Source organism: Miniopterus natalensis, chromosome 9 (genome assembly GCF_054644295.1).
Source record: "Miniopterus natalensis isolate mMinNat1 chromosome 9, mMinNat1.hap1, whole genome shotgun sequence".
NCBI classification, from domain to species: domain Eukaryota; kingdom Metazoa; phylum Chordata; class Mammalia; order Chiroptera; family Miniopteridae; genus Miniopterus; species Miniopterus natalensis.
The window spans coordinates 37,035,642-37,050,784 of NC_142089.1; the positions used below are offsets into that span (position 1 = coordinate 37,035,642).

A 15,143-nucleotide genomic window follows, 5' to 3' on the forward strand; every position below is an offset into this window, starting at 1 on the left:
AAGTACTCCAGTAGAGGAGGGCTCAGAGGTGCATTTCACGTGGAAATGTCATGGGCCTGCTGCAAGGGGCAGCCGGCAGAAAAAAGCGAGCTGGCAATCTGCCTTCCATGCAAAGGTTATTTCTCTTATTACAACAAAACTAATTAGTGGATTTTCTAATGTAGGAAAGTGTTGCCGTTAGTAAAAGTTTCCTCTGCGTGCCAGAAAGCAGATGGTGGCCGTGAGCAGTGTTTTCTTTGCCAGGTTTTGTATATGCTTTCTAAACCTGCAAGAGATTTTGCTTTCCCAGATTTCTGGTCTTTTTTATTTCTAAACAGAAATAGAAACTTATCTTTAAATTTATGTGCATCATGTGGCCCGTTTGACACATCATAGTTACTTGAAAATGTTGAGTAACATTTGATGTTCTGCATGAATTTCTTCTCTAAGAGTCTTGGGACATTTTTATGTTGTTCCAGACTTTCTCTCCTTACAGAAATCAGGAGTTTGTGCCTTGAGATTGCCACAACAGGGAGTTTTGATAAGGTTATGAAAAGCAACCTATAAGATTTTCTTGATTTGGAAATCTGTTTTATTTTGTTTTGTTTTGCTTCCAATTACTGTGTAAATACCAGCTTTTCTCAGTGAGGTTCCTAAGAGCCTGCCTCTTTTCATTATGATGTCAGTGTTTGTGTGCAGTTTTGAATAATTCCTTTGCCTGTCTTCTTCTGTTGAGATGTTACTCTCTCTCTGTTAATTTTAAATTCTTCTTTTGCCTAATCCTTTTTATGAAATTCCTTCCAAAAATGTTTGCTTAAAGTCTTCCCAACTGGAAGGTAAATAAGTATGTCTATACAATACCAACATGGCTATATTGAAACAAAGTGCTTACTGGTTTTAGGGCCAATTGGGAGACTATGTAACTATTCTCCCTATAGACATGAGGCTGTTTTATATAGTAAAGACTTATGGCTTTGTTGACTAGCACTTTAGAAATCTTTTCCTTTCTGCAGGACCTCCATTTAGAGCAGAAAAGGAAATCATTAGATCATTAGGAGAGTTAAAGTATAAAATAAAAATGGAAAATGAAACCAACTCAGTGATTTTGTTTTTTAAAAAATCATTTGGGTATACATAAAAAGAGAATTGTCCCAAAGTTACTAAATGGAAAAGTCTTATGAAATGACTGTGCTGTCTTTGGAGGTGATAGCCAGAATCAAAGGAAATGAAGGAAGGGCCTTCACCCCTTACTTTGCATCATTCCCATCTTAAGCTCTGCTGCTCCTGTTCCTTCCACCCCCCTGTACTAACCTGGTAACTCAGAGACACTTATGCAGGGTATTATTTCACCTTTAATCCCTGAATAAACTCTGATTTTTTTTTTACTTATAACTCTTCCCATGTTTGTTGTGAATAAAATTTCCTATCTCTGTTGAAGAATTTCTATTTCTAGCCCCTTGTTCAAATGATACTACTTCTGTTACTGTGTTCCTTTTTTCTCTTTTTACTGTTTCTTCTTTTTCTTTGTTTTTCCCACATATAATCTGATTTTATCTTCTTGTAAACAAAAAATAAAGCAGGACAGAGTTCAGAAGGGACACTTAGAGATATCAATCAAAAATGATTTAGTCACTGTCTCTCTTTGCTTCTTTTAAGGTGGTAAATCTGAAAAGATGGAGGTGATGCTGAAATCACTCTGAACCACAGGTTAGGGCCTTGGCTGTGCAAGTGCTGCAGGGGTTTAAACATTGCTCCATGAAGCCCAGCAGGGATAGGGTGCCAGTGATGTGTGAAAATGAGGACATGATTGGTAGGGGAAGCTCTTCACTCCCCAGCGTCTCTATAAGCTTTGGCTTGTCCATTGGCTTCCACCATTACCAAGAAATTGGAAAAACTATGGAGCCCAGAGATTTGTCATTTTTGTTGAAAATAAAATGAGCAGATAAGCCACTTACTACTTAAAGAAATCTCTACCTCCCCTATCCTGCCCTGATAGACTTTCAAAAGTCTATGTCATCACCCCTGCTAGAGATGAGGGGAAGTAGATACTCTTAAAAACAAGTAATGCCTATTTTTATAAATGGTGCAGAGTTGAGTGAGTGGGATCCTTAGTCTATGAGCTACTATGAGCTACTTCAAGACTGGACAAAAGCTCACAGTGCCTTGCGCACAGTAGGTGATCAATAAATGTTGGACGGATAGAAAGAAACAGGTTTCTTCCTCCTGAGGATGATTAATTAGTCATTCCTAAAGAATTAATCAGATAATGATTTTCGAAAAGAGAATCAGAGTAAAGTTGTAATCACTCATTCAAACTTTTCGACGAAGAAAAGCTGTTGAAATATCAACTCATCTTAGAGACTGCCCCCAAAACATGATTTTTTAAAATTAAAATCAAGTGACAAATAGGAAGTCCTGCCCTCTTTTTTTTAAAAAAAGAAGCACATCCTGAAGATAGTTCATAGTTCATTTGGTTAATCCCACACAGACTATTACTAGGCATTGTATGGGAGACAATTTAATTTTAGGATTATTACTCATTCATACTGAGTTACTGAAATGGAAAATACTCATCTCCCCTCACAATATAACTACAGAAAACAATGTAGATTGTATCCTAAAATGAAAACAAAAATGACAGCTAAAGTGAACTTGAGATGAAGGTGAGAGCACACCAGCTCCACTGGCACCAAACCGGGGAAAAGTGGGTGCTCACTGCGGTGGAATTTCTCTAAGCTTTTCTTACTTCAAAGCTACACAAGCAAATTCATGTGTTTTAATGACCTAGGTTTGTTTTTTTCTTGTTATGTTGGATGTTTCCAGTTTTCTCATTTGTATCAACTCACACATTTTTGACATCTTATAATTCAGTATAGATTTTGGTTATAAAGTTCATTGACTAATCTTTTTAGCATGTTCAACTGCTCCCTGGTATAAAGATACATAGAACTTGATGGCTTCCAAGTGTGGTTCAAATATCCAAAGCTCTTGAGATTAGCATCATGTGAAGAAATTTTAAAATATTGTACTGCAATTAATTTTAAATAACTTAGCACTGCATATGTCAGGAAGAAAGGCATGATAGAATCCAAATGGAAACTCCCAAGAATGAAATGATTCAGTACATTTAAATAATTTCATCTATCATAAAGACATCGGAACAAAACATATATGACTATTTCTATTTTACATAAGGCTTAGGTGAATTTCTAAAGAGTCAGGTATCTCATGAGTTTTATTATGGTAATATGGGAAGTCTGAGGACCATTTGGTTGACCGGATGAATGCTAACTCTCTCTATTCACGAATATTTTTTATAGGTTCAGAAACTGAGTTATTAGGGTAAAGTTATTATCAGTGTGGAAACTGACACTGTTTTAAAGATGTATGTATTAGAGAAGGTATATCTGAAGTGTTTTTTTTAAAGTATTGTTCTAAATCCTAGGACCTACGACCTAGACTAAATTCTTTAAGGGTACCTCCTTACTCAGAAACTCCTAAACACAGAGTTTTCTGGTGTTCTGGATGACACGATAGGTTAAGATATAAAGAGAAAACATTATTTATGGGCTTCTGTGGCCAGAGTTGGCCAAATCACGGAAGATAAACATTTGCAACTTTTAGTGGGCTATTCGCGGTCATTTATAAAGGACAGTCTTTGACGTATAGTGATTATTGCATTCATGTTATTTCTAATTGCACTTGTGATCAGCAGCACGTAAGAAAACACCACCTAATCCCTTTTGATGAAATGGGGGTCCCAGTTTTCAGTGCAGCCAGAAAATGAACAACTGGATTGCTAATGATATGTTTTAAATTAGAATTCTAGGGCTGGACAGAGCCTTTACAATATACCTCAGCCCCCTCCTTCTAGTCCTGAATTGAAGGCCATAAAGCAGGTCTTCTGACTGCCATAGGGTCTCCCCTTACCACATGGAGTATATCACCACCAAGTCATGCAGTTTCCCCAAAGCCAGAAAATCCACCCAATAATATCTGTTGACATCTCCCAAGATAGGCCCTGCTTTATTTCATGGCCTCGAAAAAGCTATTTTTTCACTTGTGATTTCAATTCCATTCCAACAAGACATCTATTCATACCTATATGTTCCAGATACTCTGCTATCTGGCAATAAAAATAATGAGGTAGGAAATAAAAGTAAGTAGTTGATGTGATTCTTTAACCAGTTTATAGACTTTAGAAAACCTGCTTCTTTGCATTGTACAGTTAGAGAATTATCGTCCTATAATTTAAAAGGAATTTTAAGTCATGCCATTCAGTTCTCATAATCTTGAAAGTCAGGCATTTGGAAGATGAGTAAATTGAAGTTCTGAGAAGTGAAGGGGCTTGCCCAATTCCATAGACTAATATAAATGGCCAAGAAGGGACTCAGACCTAGGTTTTTTAATACCAAGTCCTTTGCCTTTTTCTTTGTACTACAGCTGCCTTTGTTAGAACTGTCATTTCCATAAAGGGAGGACACCAGGCCTGATGAGGAATAACATTCTATACTACTTATGAAATTGTTTTTAAGAGGAAAAATCTGATTAAAAAAACCTATTTTGGTATTTTACACCTATTCTCAGTAATGCTAATTATGTGGTAATAGCTTTATATTTCACTTGAAAGGACTTTGCCTAAATTCCTCTATTTTACTAGGGGAGTTGATCCCACCAACAGTTAGTATCCAGGCCACTGCAAATTCTGTTACAGGCTACAGTTAGTTGTACTGGTTGTTGCTAATAGTAAGAGAATAAAAGCTATTACTAGTGTGCATGGTACCATGTTGCTGTATGTTAATTTAACCAGGAAACAGGACTTAATCAAAAGGGGATGCCACAGAATCTTGGTTTTATTATCATTATCCTGATTGACGGAGGGCAGAGACCTTGCCTTTTTTCATTTTGTATCTCCAGGTATAACTGGTGAATGGCACATACTGGATGCATTGATGAATGCAATGAATTGGTGAATGCAGTGAGTAGGCCCCAAGACAAGGAGATTAAAAGGAAGCAGTGCTGTTTCAGAATCGCCCAGTATCATTTTCCCCTTTGATTAGGAGTGGTGGTGTGAACGTTGCTAACACTGCAGAATCCCAGACTTGTCTAAAATCTTTAGTTATATCTCTCATGGTGGTGGAGCTCAGGAGCACACTGATAGTTCTGTTTTCTCAAGTGCTTCAGGAAAACAAGAAAGAAAGAAACCCCAAACTTCCTGATTTATTCAACCACAGAATCTTCAACCTTCTCATTTAGGAGTCTGCATTTTTTAGGCAAATTGTTACTATGCCATTCTCATTCCTAATCTTCCATAGAATTATTTTCTGGTTATGAGTATTACAGGGTCCAGTTGGTTTTTGAGAGTTTGGTCGTTTAGTCAGTCGGTAGATTTAAATCTCTCCTAACGTGTTTTCTCCCTGACCCCCATTTCTCCCCCCACAACCAATTCTTAATTCCCTTCCCCCCCTTTTTACTTTCCAAGCAGGAAAATGTCACAGTGAACCCACCACCTTGTCGTCCAAAATTCCTTCTGAGCCTTAGCTCTGGGGGTCTTCTTCTCTGGGCCATAATCTTACTTTTAGACAGTTGTCATTATCTTTGTCTAAAGGTCATTGCTAAATTGAATAAAAGGAAAGCTGTGTTTTCCTGTCGATGCACAAAGGCGGTATTGACTTCCCTAATCCAGTTTGCTGAGGGGTGAGAGAATTAAATTAGATATCTAAGCACAGAAATTGAGAGCCTTTGAAAACAAAGATAAGGAGACAAGACTGTATTTTCCCTTTTCCTGGGAGCTCTGGGCTCAAGATTTTGCAGGTGTGTCATCTGATCCATGGCTTGCATCGATCAAAACTGTGCCAATGCATATTTAATTAGCAAGGGGACCCTGGGTGCATTATAGCCATCATCCCTATATTGAATGGACTGTCAGACTTTCTGCACACTTCTCCACCCCCACCCTCCCCTCAACTTGTGCCCCCTCCCTTGCCTCCTTGTTTGGGAAGCTTCATTTTGTCTGAGCAGCTAAAAAGTTTCTTTGTTTTTAGCTGCTGATGCATACAGCACCACTGAGGAGAATACAAACAAGTAGAGTCCTAAAGTGTTTATTTTGTCTAGGAAGACAAGCTACACCAATTCGATTCCTTTGGTCACATTTTCAAACCCTGTAGAAAACCAACAGAAAAAAAAGAAAAGAAATATACAGCTCAACTCTTCCCGAATAGACTTAAAAAAGAGTTAGCTATATTAAGATTTTTTTTAAAAAGAGGATCACAGGATAAATAATAATAGAATTAAAGAATATATACTCTTATATTTTGATAGAAAAGTATTTTCTTTAAAAAACTCCGTTTTTGATAACCAGATAGGGCATGTTAGGAAATTGTTTTTTATCAGTCCAGTTTGTGTGATAAAGTTCACCTTCTGTCCTGAATCTATCATTGCCATTATGGAATCAAGTTATTTAAGATAGAAGGTAGGCAGAGTTAGAGCTGGATATTATTTTTTTAAAGTCTCAAAGGTTTCATGGAAGCTTCTATAGGTAGGGATTCATAAAGTGACAGGAGGTTTGGAGTTTTGCCTCAGACAGGTTATTTCATGGGATTTTGGTCACTGTTCATTTTCACACAGGTTACAGAGCCTGAATACCCAGACAGTGCTGTCTGATAAACAGATGTAATGCACAAGTCTGCTTAGAATAAAGAGCAACAGACTGTGAGCACATGTTTAGGACTCATTTAAACTCATCAGCACAGTATAGCTCATAGTTCTCTGTCTCTATTCTACTTTTGAGGTACCTTCTTTGCTGGTAAAGGAACAGGGACTTTTTTTCCCCCTGCTGCAATTTGCTGCAGAGACTCATGGGAAATTCATTTGCATACATCTTGTTACAAAGACTGACTACTTCCTGGCTTAGACAAAGTGTTGCCTGATAAACAGACTTAACACACAAATGTCTGTCTGGAATAAACAATGGCAAGCTGAGATTTACATTTCCATTATCAGAGATAATCTCTTTCCCTACTATATGGGAATTAAGAACCCTTTCTTTAAAACCAGGTCTGGGATGCTGATGGTCTATATCAGATTCACATCATGTGTGGGTTGGTATTGATTTTTTAAAAGAAACAAAAAACTTGTGTGGATGGGAAGATTTACATTGCAATGGTAAATGTACAGTTTTTTGGGGGGTGGGGTGCACCTTATAGTTTCAAAACCAGCTTCTCTTGCATTTTAAAGGATCCTTGCAAGAATCCTGTTAGATTAGGCAAAATAGTCATTAGTGTCCTCACTTAACAGATGAAGAAACTGAGATCCCGTACAGTAAAATAATAAAACTGAGCTGTTTTTTTTTTTTTAGGACACCATCTTTTTACCATTTCAGACTCCTTTCAATAGTGAAATATGAAGGAAAAAAAGTCAGTATTTAAGAGTATGACCTTAAATACTTAAACAGCAAGGTTACCCTCAACAGAGGGTATTTTATTATTTTAGTACATTTCTTTACAGATATCCAGGTACATGAAAATAATGTACATAGACTATAACTTAATTATACATTAATTTCATTTGACACTTGTTTTTATAACATGGAAGTAGACAGGAAATTTCTACTTTCAGTTGTATAGATGATTATATGGGTAATCTTCAAGTATATATTCTGTTTAAGAACTTCAAGAACTTAACTGTAATAATTAACTTTGTTTATGGAAAAAGAAGTTGACTACAAAGGGGAAGTTGACCATGATTCTGATACTCAATAATGTTATAGTAATGGCTTTTTAAGCAAGCCTTTGTTTATACATGAGTGAGTAGGTGACTAGGTTGATTCAATAACTTGAATTCTAAATTGATTAACAGGTCGCTATTACGTGACAACACAGCTTCTGTTATGGGAAAAACGAAACTCAAAGTAATTACCTAAGGACTTGTGTAGTTCAGTCATAGACCCTTGTCAAAGAAAATGTGAGAAATTTTAAATTTAGTCAAAATATTGTGCTTGTGTATCTTTTGTAATCACCGTATTCTTCCTATTAAGTTCATTTATGACTTCAGAGAAAAAGCTGATTATTATTTGAAATCAGCCTCATGGGAAGATTGAAGATTTAAAGAGTGAGTCATTTTGTCATTACTTTCAGAGTGACTGAGTTTGTATTTTTAAAGTTAGAAATGGTTTCCCCTCACTGTCATAACACAACAATAGTTATGCCATTTTTTCTCAATGTGTTAAAACTGTGTATCATACCGCAACCTCCTTGTGCACGTAGAAAAATAACATTTATGAGTAGGTGATTAAGATAGTTGAATCACTCTCTTCAACCTAAACCGTCTCATCATCATACACAGTCCCCACTAAACAGATGGGCCTTGAATATCAGCATTAATGCCAAAAAATCTCATTTTTGCAAATTTAATATTTCACAAATTCTTCCTCAGAAAGACATTTTTAAAAAGTTTTAAGAAGGAAAGCAGTAGCTACCCAGATTATATAACACTCTTTAGTATGCCTTGAAAATGCGATACACAGAGGGGGCTAAGAGGTGGATCTCATGAGCAGCTGGCCGCCCCCAGGGTGGTCTGGTGGAGTCCTTCCAAGTCACTGCTGCATGAGCACAGCCTTCCTGCTACCCTGAATCCTGATTAGAGGAGAGCAGTCCCAGTGTGTGCAGACAAGCCTGGTCCTTTTGGAATTAGAGCTTTTCCTTTGCCACCACTCTCCACCTCCCCTTGGTGAAGAAGGACTTGCTTTCCATGCTTTGATTGCTACAGTTATGCACACACACACACGTGTACATGCTAACACTCCATTCTAGGTAACTAGGAAAGTTGTATTTTAAATAAACTTCCCATTTAAGGAACAGTAGAGTGTTTCCACTTAAAAACTTAGAAAACTTTTATAGTGTGACTCACCTCATGGTATTGTGTGTTCTTTCATTAAGTGGGCCACAGTTATATACATTAATTGACATTAAATATTGGTTTGGCTATTTTATCTATTCTCTGGAAATGCTAATAATAAGTGAATATTTTTTATAGTCCAGATTTAATAATGGTATTACAAATTTCTATTTGTTCTTTGTCATGACCATGATGGATAATGTTGTATTTAGCTGATGCTATTGTATTTTTCAGTGTCTGCACATAAGCTACAAATTGTTTATACATATGTTCACCTGCACACTGACATTCTGCATTCTCAAGTAAAGATTTTTTTTTTCCAAATACTTCCTCACACCCCAGTCTTTAAGGTCATGGTGATACTGGAAAAAATAGAAAATATTCCTAAATATTTTAAAGTACTGCAATAATATTTCTTTTATAACTGCAGCTATGAAACTAATGAGCAAAACTTGACTTTCATAGCCATTTGATTGTCTAGATTTCCCTACTGTAATAAACAAGTTATGATACTGGATGATCAAAATAGAGTAATTCTAAACCTTACAGTACCAATCAGAAATAGAATTATTTTCCTATCATAACATCATGGATGTAGAAAAGTGAATCTCGGTATTCTCTGATGAGCAGAGTGCTTGTCTCCCCAAACCTAAGAGTCAAAAGCTTACCTAAATTTTGAATATCTCTAAGGGCTACAATTCTAGAGGCTGTTTGTGATATTCAGAATATAATCACCCTTATTTCTTATTTTCTTTTAACCCAGGAATGGTCTTAAATCTTAATTTATTTGCCGGAAAATATTCATTCCTGTCTTTGCCTTTCCTTTTTCATGCTGTAAACAACTCCAACGCTTTTCGGTGGCATTTTCATTTTATTTCTTTCACTTGACTGACTCATTTTTGTTTCTGGATGTCTTCTGGTTTCTTCATATCGTCTTATGGTTTCTTCATATCGCCTTTTAATTTGGGAGATTTAAAACTGGACACAAAATTGTAACAAAGGCTTTGCAAACTTCATCTTTAGCCAAATCATTATGCATATAGGGAGGTTGAAACTTAGACTAAGTTTTTTTCTACTGGAACTAGAATTTGTACTTTTATGGTCCACAAACTTTTGTTGATAGCATGTTGACTGAACTGGAATCACACTGTTTTTTTTAGGGTAGGGCAGGCTCTTCACCACTCCGTGCGTGTTCTTCCTTTATCAGCTGTTCACAAGAGCAGTCAGTAGGATTTTGAGGTGCTCTTTGGGTGTCAGAATATAGCAGATTTCTCTTACCTTTGCATTTTTTGAATGTGTGAAATATTCCTTTGTTGTCCATCACTTAAGCCTGTACACAGTTCCAGGAGCCTCCTAATGTGTCACACACCATCCTCAGCTCCTGCTATTCTGAGGAGCCTCTTACAGTTTGTTGGCCAGGGGATCATAGGGCGTGATTGTCTGCAGCTTCTAAACACTGTGCAAGGTCCCTCCCCACTGAACCAAGGGGATGTGCCTCTCTTGCTCCTGCCAGGCCCCATGTAAGGGGGACATCTAACAGAAATAAAGGCCTTTTCTCCCTCTATCATTTCATAAATCCCAGTCCCCTTTTAGGTGTGAACTTAGTGTATTTTTCAGTCGCTGGCAGTGTTTCAGTGTTAGAAAGCTGAACAAGTGAAAGTTCATTTCTTTAGTTCAGCAGTTATTGAATCCTTGGCTGGACCCAGTACCCTTAGAAGGTACTGAGGATAACACAAGAGTTTTCTTATGGAGCTTAAATTCTCATAGGAGATCATTTAAAATCACCCTAGTACCTAAGTACAACTTAACATAAGTCACACCATAAGAGAGATACATACATTTAAGGACTGGAGAGGAGAAAGTTTAATTCTAGGTTAAGATTTAGCAGCATTCCATCTTTGCTTCATGCCTAAAGAACATAAAACACATGGAAATGGAGTCTGTATTTTTGCCTGATCAGTTTTACCATGTTGACATGTTTTTGTCATTCTTCACCTTCCCAAAAGGAGTTTTCTCTGAGGTTTCACACTGAGGGGAGTCAAACTGAGGTTGGGGGAACTGCATATGTGCTTAAGTAGCAAATGCAGTGCAAGGTTTCTGTTCTTGCATTGCACAAGTTTATGGAAGCAGAGGCTAATATGTAGGCATTAGGATTTATTTTATTCCTTTCCCCAGTGATTATATTGATAGTGAAATATCTTTGTCTGAGTACTCCAGCAATATAGCTGTAGGCGCCATAAAAATGCATAGATAAATGGCTACCAGTTCAATTAAGAGGTCTCAACCCAGCCTCCTATATGCAAACCCAGTCTATTTTAGGTTTAAATTTCTGCTCATACATTTTTTAAAAACCAAAAGAAATATTGCTTTTCAAGGTTATGTTGAAGTCTAAGGTTTCTTAAACAAAAAGCAAATCCCTAGATGGGAAAAAAATTGATAACCCTAATGTACTTCCTTGCAGTAGCATTTCCAACCCCATCACTTAAACACACTTTAAATAATATTCTCTTCATTGTAATATACAGATCATCTAGTTTTCAACCAGAGAACCAGAGAAAGTCACTGCCTGATCTAAAATCTAATATATGACAGTCAGGTTTGTTTTGGGGGAACTCTAATTATTTCAGGAGGTAGGAATCAACTAATCATGTGATAATTGTCCAAAATAAGTCAGACATAAAGTTACTTTGGCTGCTGATAGGCCGCTACCAAATACAAAAAAGAGTAAATTAATTGTTAACCTTCATGATAGTGTTTTAATGCAAATGCTTAAGAAAGAGATCTTTCATTTGTATCAATTATGTATGGGTTGGAATTAATTTGTAATTCTGGTCATCTGGTTGGCTCCATAACAGCACTGGTGACCTTTTGCGACAGCAGAGAAAGTGTCCATGTGTGCTCAGCATAGAATAGCACCGGGACTGGGTAGTCTTGTTCTTCGGTTCAGAGAGGAACGGCATTGAACGGCCCATGGTAGAAAATAATTATTGAAGTTTTAAAATCATTTACATCTCCTTGTAGATCTTTGACTTTGTCTTCCCTCACCAGGATGGTGTATTTTAGTATGCAGTCCTCTGTGGATAGTATTCAAAAGCATCTCCAGCTTTTGAATAAAACTGGAGAAATTAAATTCTGTTCTCAGTTTGGCGAGATGCCTCCTCCAGTGTTTGTATCTGAGCATTCACAGGAGCTCTGCGGCCCCTTTCAGACCAACTCTGAGCAGCCTCCTGCCACTCAGTCTTTGCTGTGTGTTTGCTGCTTTTTTCTGTGGCTTGGAATTTTAAACTTTCTTTGAATGTATTTTTTTTGTCACTGTTCATGTTTTCTATAATCATGTTGTATTCCTATAAAGATACAGTGGCCTACCAAATGTAAAGAAAAAGTAAAAATAAAAAAAAATTCCACTTGAGATTACTAAAAATAAATTGGGGGATCTTTCATTATCCTTTTTGTCTTAATGTTAATAGATAAATATCAGAAAAATAATTGGCTATTATATGTTGAAATTAATTGAGATAGAAAATGTTTTTCCATTAGTTCATGAAGAACTGATTATTTGTGAAGATATTACATCTAGAGGAACATTGGCTGAGCTATCATCTAGAAAAGTTAGGTTTGCTAGTATTACTCCAAATAAAATGTTCTATTTGGTAAGATTTTATGTGTCTATTTTGGGACATGATCGGGAAGGATTTTAACTTTTCCTAAAACAAAATTAGGTATTTTCTTTTATTTTAATTATGGATATTAATGGTTTAAAATTTTCTAGGACAAAAATAATGAAGGCATTCCTTCTAAAGCATGTTGACTGACTTCTCAGAATATTTCATTTGTAATTTTTAATGGCAAAATTACAGGATCTTTTCTTAGCATAAAAAAAAAAAAAAAAAGATAGTCATGCCATATTTTTAAATCATTTGCTATAAGAGTAATACTCATTTATAAAGTTAAAATTTCAAATATGGTCCAGCCTAAATTTGCACTTTCAATTTTTAGGGCAGGCTTTGTATTTAATTTTGTGGTTCATTTTGAAGGATTTAACTGAAGTGTCTTGGGCTATAGTACTTTTTGTTTGTTTGTTCACTATGGCAATTATCACGAGATGATAAAAGCTATCACTGTACCAGACTTAAATAAAAATTCACGTTCCACATCTTTTGTTACTCAAACCTTTGAATAAACGTAGAATTTTTGCTATGGTCACCAGGTTAAGATCATCTGAAAATTTAAAAATAGACATTTTCTTTATAGTACTTCCCTATAATTAAAATCTTCATTTGCTTAAAAGCAGGAAGACTTTCTAAGTTATAAATTAGCATTTCTCGACCCAGGGTCACCAGTCGTGCTACTTCTTTTTGCACTATCTCCAAGAAAGAGAATGGTTCTGCTCTAACTCTGTTGAAATAGAGGTAATAATTCCAATTTATTCAGTTTCGTGTCATGATCTTTTGATCTTGTGTTGAACTTCTTGTTGAAATGTGGTCAGATTTCAGACAGTTAATTCTAATCTGTAAAGGCAAGGTAAAGTTTAGATTCAGGCTTTCCACAGAAAATAGAAGTTTTTCTAGAAAAATATTTTTATTTTTAGATAATGTTTTATACTGTTTCAAGTCTTAGAAAATGCTTTCCATCAAAAAAAATTTTCTCCTTGGCATATTTTGCCTAATTTTTTTCCGCTGGCTATTTCTTCCAGTTTGGTGAAACTCTTTTTTGATCTAATTTAATTTTATCTCATGTTAAAATTATTTTATTTTAATTGATCCCATTTAGAAGTTAAATTAATTGAATTAATTTTTTTAGTTTGAAAATGACTGTATTTTTTAAAAAGAAAAATAAATGAGATTTGATAAAGGTGTGCAAGAACCTGTTTTTGCTAGCAAGCCCCATCAGGATCTCCCAAATGCATCAGTACAAGAGAAGAAAACTACTTATAAAGTGGGGGAAACGTACCTTTCAGAAAGACGCCGCTGATCCTGTTAGTTGAAGGAAATTAGCTAGAATATTAGGATGCTGGTATTTAATGGTGTTAGTCTGCATAGTCTGTTGCTGTAATACAGAGCTAAATATCAACAGAACTTGTTACTGTTGTTTGGGCTGCTTTTGTATACCAGCTTCAAAATATGTTTTGACACTTTATTATGCTCTGAATCAAACTTCAGATGTGTGTAATGAAGGATGAAGTCTTTATCAGACTCTAGTGTATAAATAATGGAGGAGAGCAGTTTGGAAATGGTCTCTCTGTAAGAGAATGGTAGCTGAAGAGTTTCAAGTTATGATCTGGCACAAGCGAAGCTCCACTGTCGGTGTAAACAAAACCGAGACTCCTCTCTAAGGCCACAGGCTGCTGTTGCTGCTTCCTCTCTCCACATCCCCCTTTCCTTTTCCTCTTTTTCTTTTTCTTTCCTTTTCTTTCCTTTTCTTTCCTTTTCTCTTCTCTTCTCTTCTCTTCTCTTCTCTTCTCTTCTCTTCTCTTCTCTTCTCTTCTCTTCTCTTCTCTTCTCTTCTCTTCTCTTCTCTTCTCTTCTCTTCTTTCTCTTCTCTCTTCTCTTTCTTTTGTTCCTTTTTTGTTCATCATGTTATTTCTGTAACGTTCTCACTCCTAGTTTGTATGCTGAACCTTTTGAGAAAGTCTGGCACCTCTGATCCACTTTCCTTCACAGACCCTATAATTGTTGGCTGTATTTTTATGTTTTTCAGATTCAAGTCAATCTGAAAGTCCCAGCCAGCCAAGTGATGCTGACATTAAGGACCAGCCAGAAAATGGTAAGTTTAGATTTGGGTCTACAGTAGCCAGCAGCTAATCACCTATAAGGATTTCTGGTTCTACCCTATGGGTGGCCCACAGTAGGAACAACTGAGGACTGAAGGAGTTCTCTCGCCCACTCTCGCAGCCCTCACCACCTCCACCCCCAAACGCTATTGGGAACTCATGAGAACCTTAGTTTCCAAGAAAGTCGATTACTGTGAGAGGTGGACTTACCAAATTAGAATCTTTTCAGAATAAGTGAGGAATCATGAATGACTTTTTCTTTTCATTTTAGTTCCTTTTAAAGTGACAAATGCCCCACAATCTTCTTCAGTAGTGATTTAAGATCATTGACAAGTGTTTCTGAGGCCTTTTAAGAGTTCAACACTTTGCTAATTGCTTTAAGAAAATGATCTGTCTTTGAAGGGTTTTTCGCTTTAAATTGTCTGAAACAGTAAGAGTACATCACATTGTTAAATCCTCAATTGCATAAATATACGAACTTTCTCTTGCAGAAATTGGA

The 15,143-nt window shown here is 36.3% G+C and overlaps 1 protein-coding gene across 6 annotated transcripts in view; it reads left to right on the forward strand.

Moving 5' to 3' along the window:
• NFIA (nuclear factor I A) overlaps positions 1–15,143 on the forward strand; it is a 353,365-nt gene that overhangs the window by 166,548 nt on the left and 171,674 nt on the right. For all 6 annotated transcript variants that reach the window (XM_016205901.2, XM_016205899.2, XM_016205903.2 and 3 more), the window contains exon 3: positions 14,572–14,637. In XM_016205901.2, the coding sequence (XP_016061387.1) occupies positions 14,572–14,637 (66 nt within the window). The remainder of the gene's footprint in view (positions 1–14,571; positions 14,638–15,143) is intronic.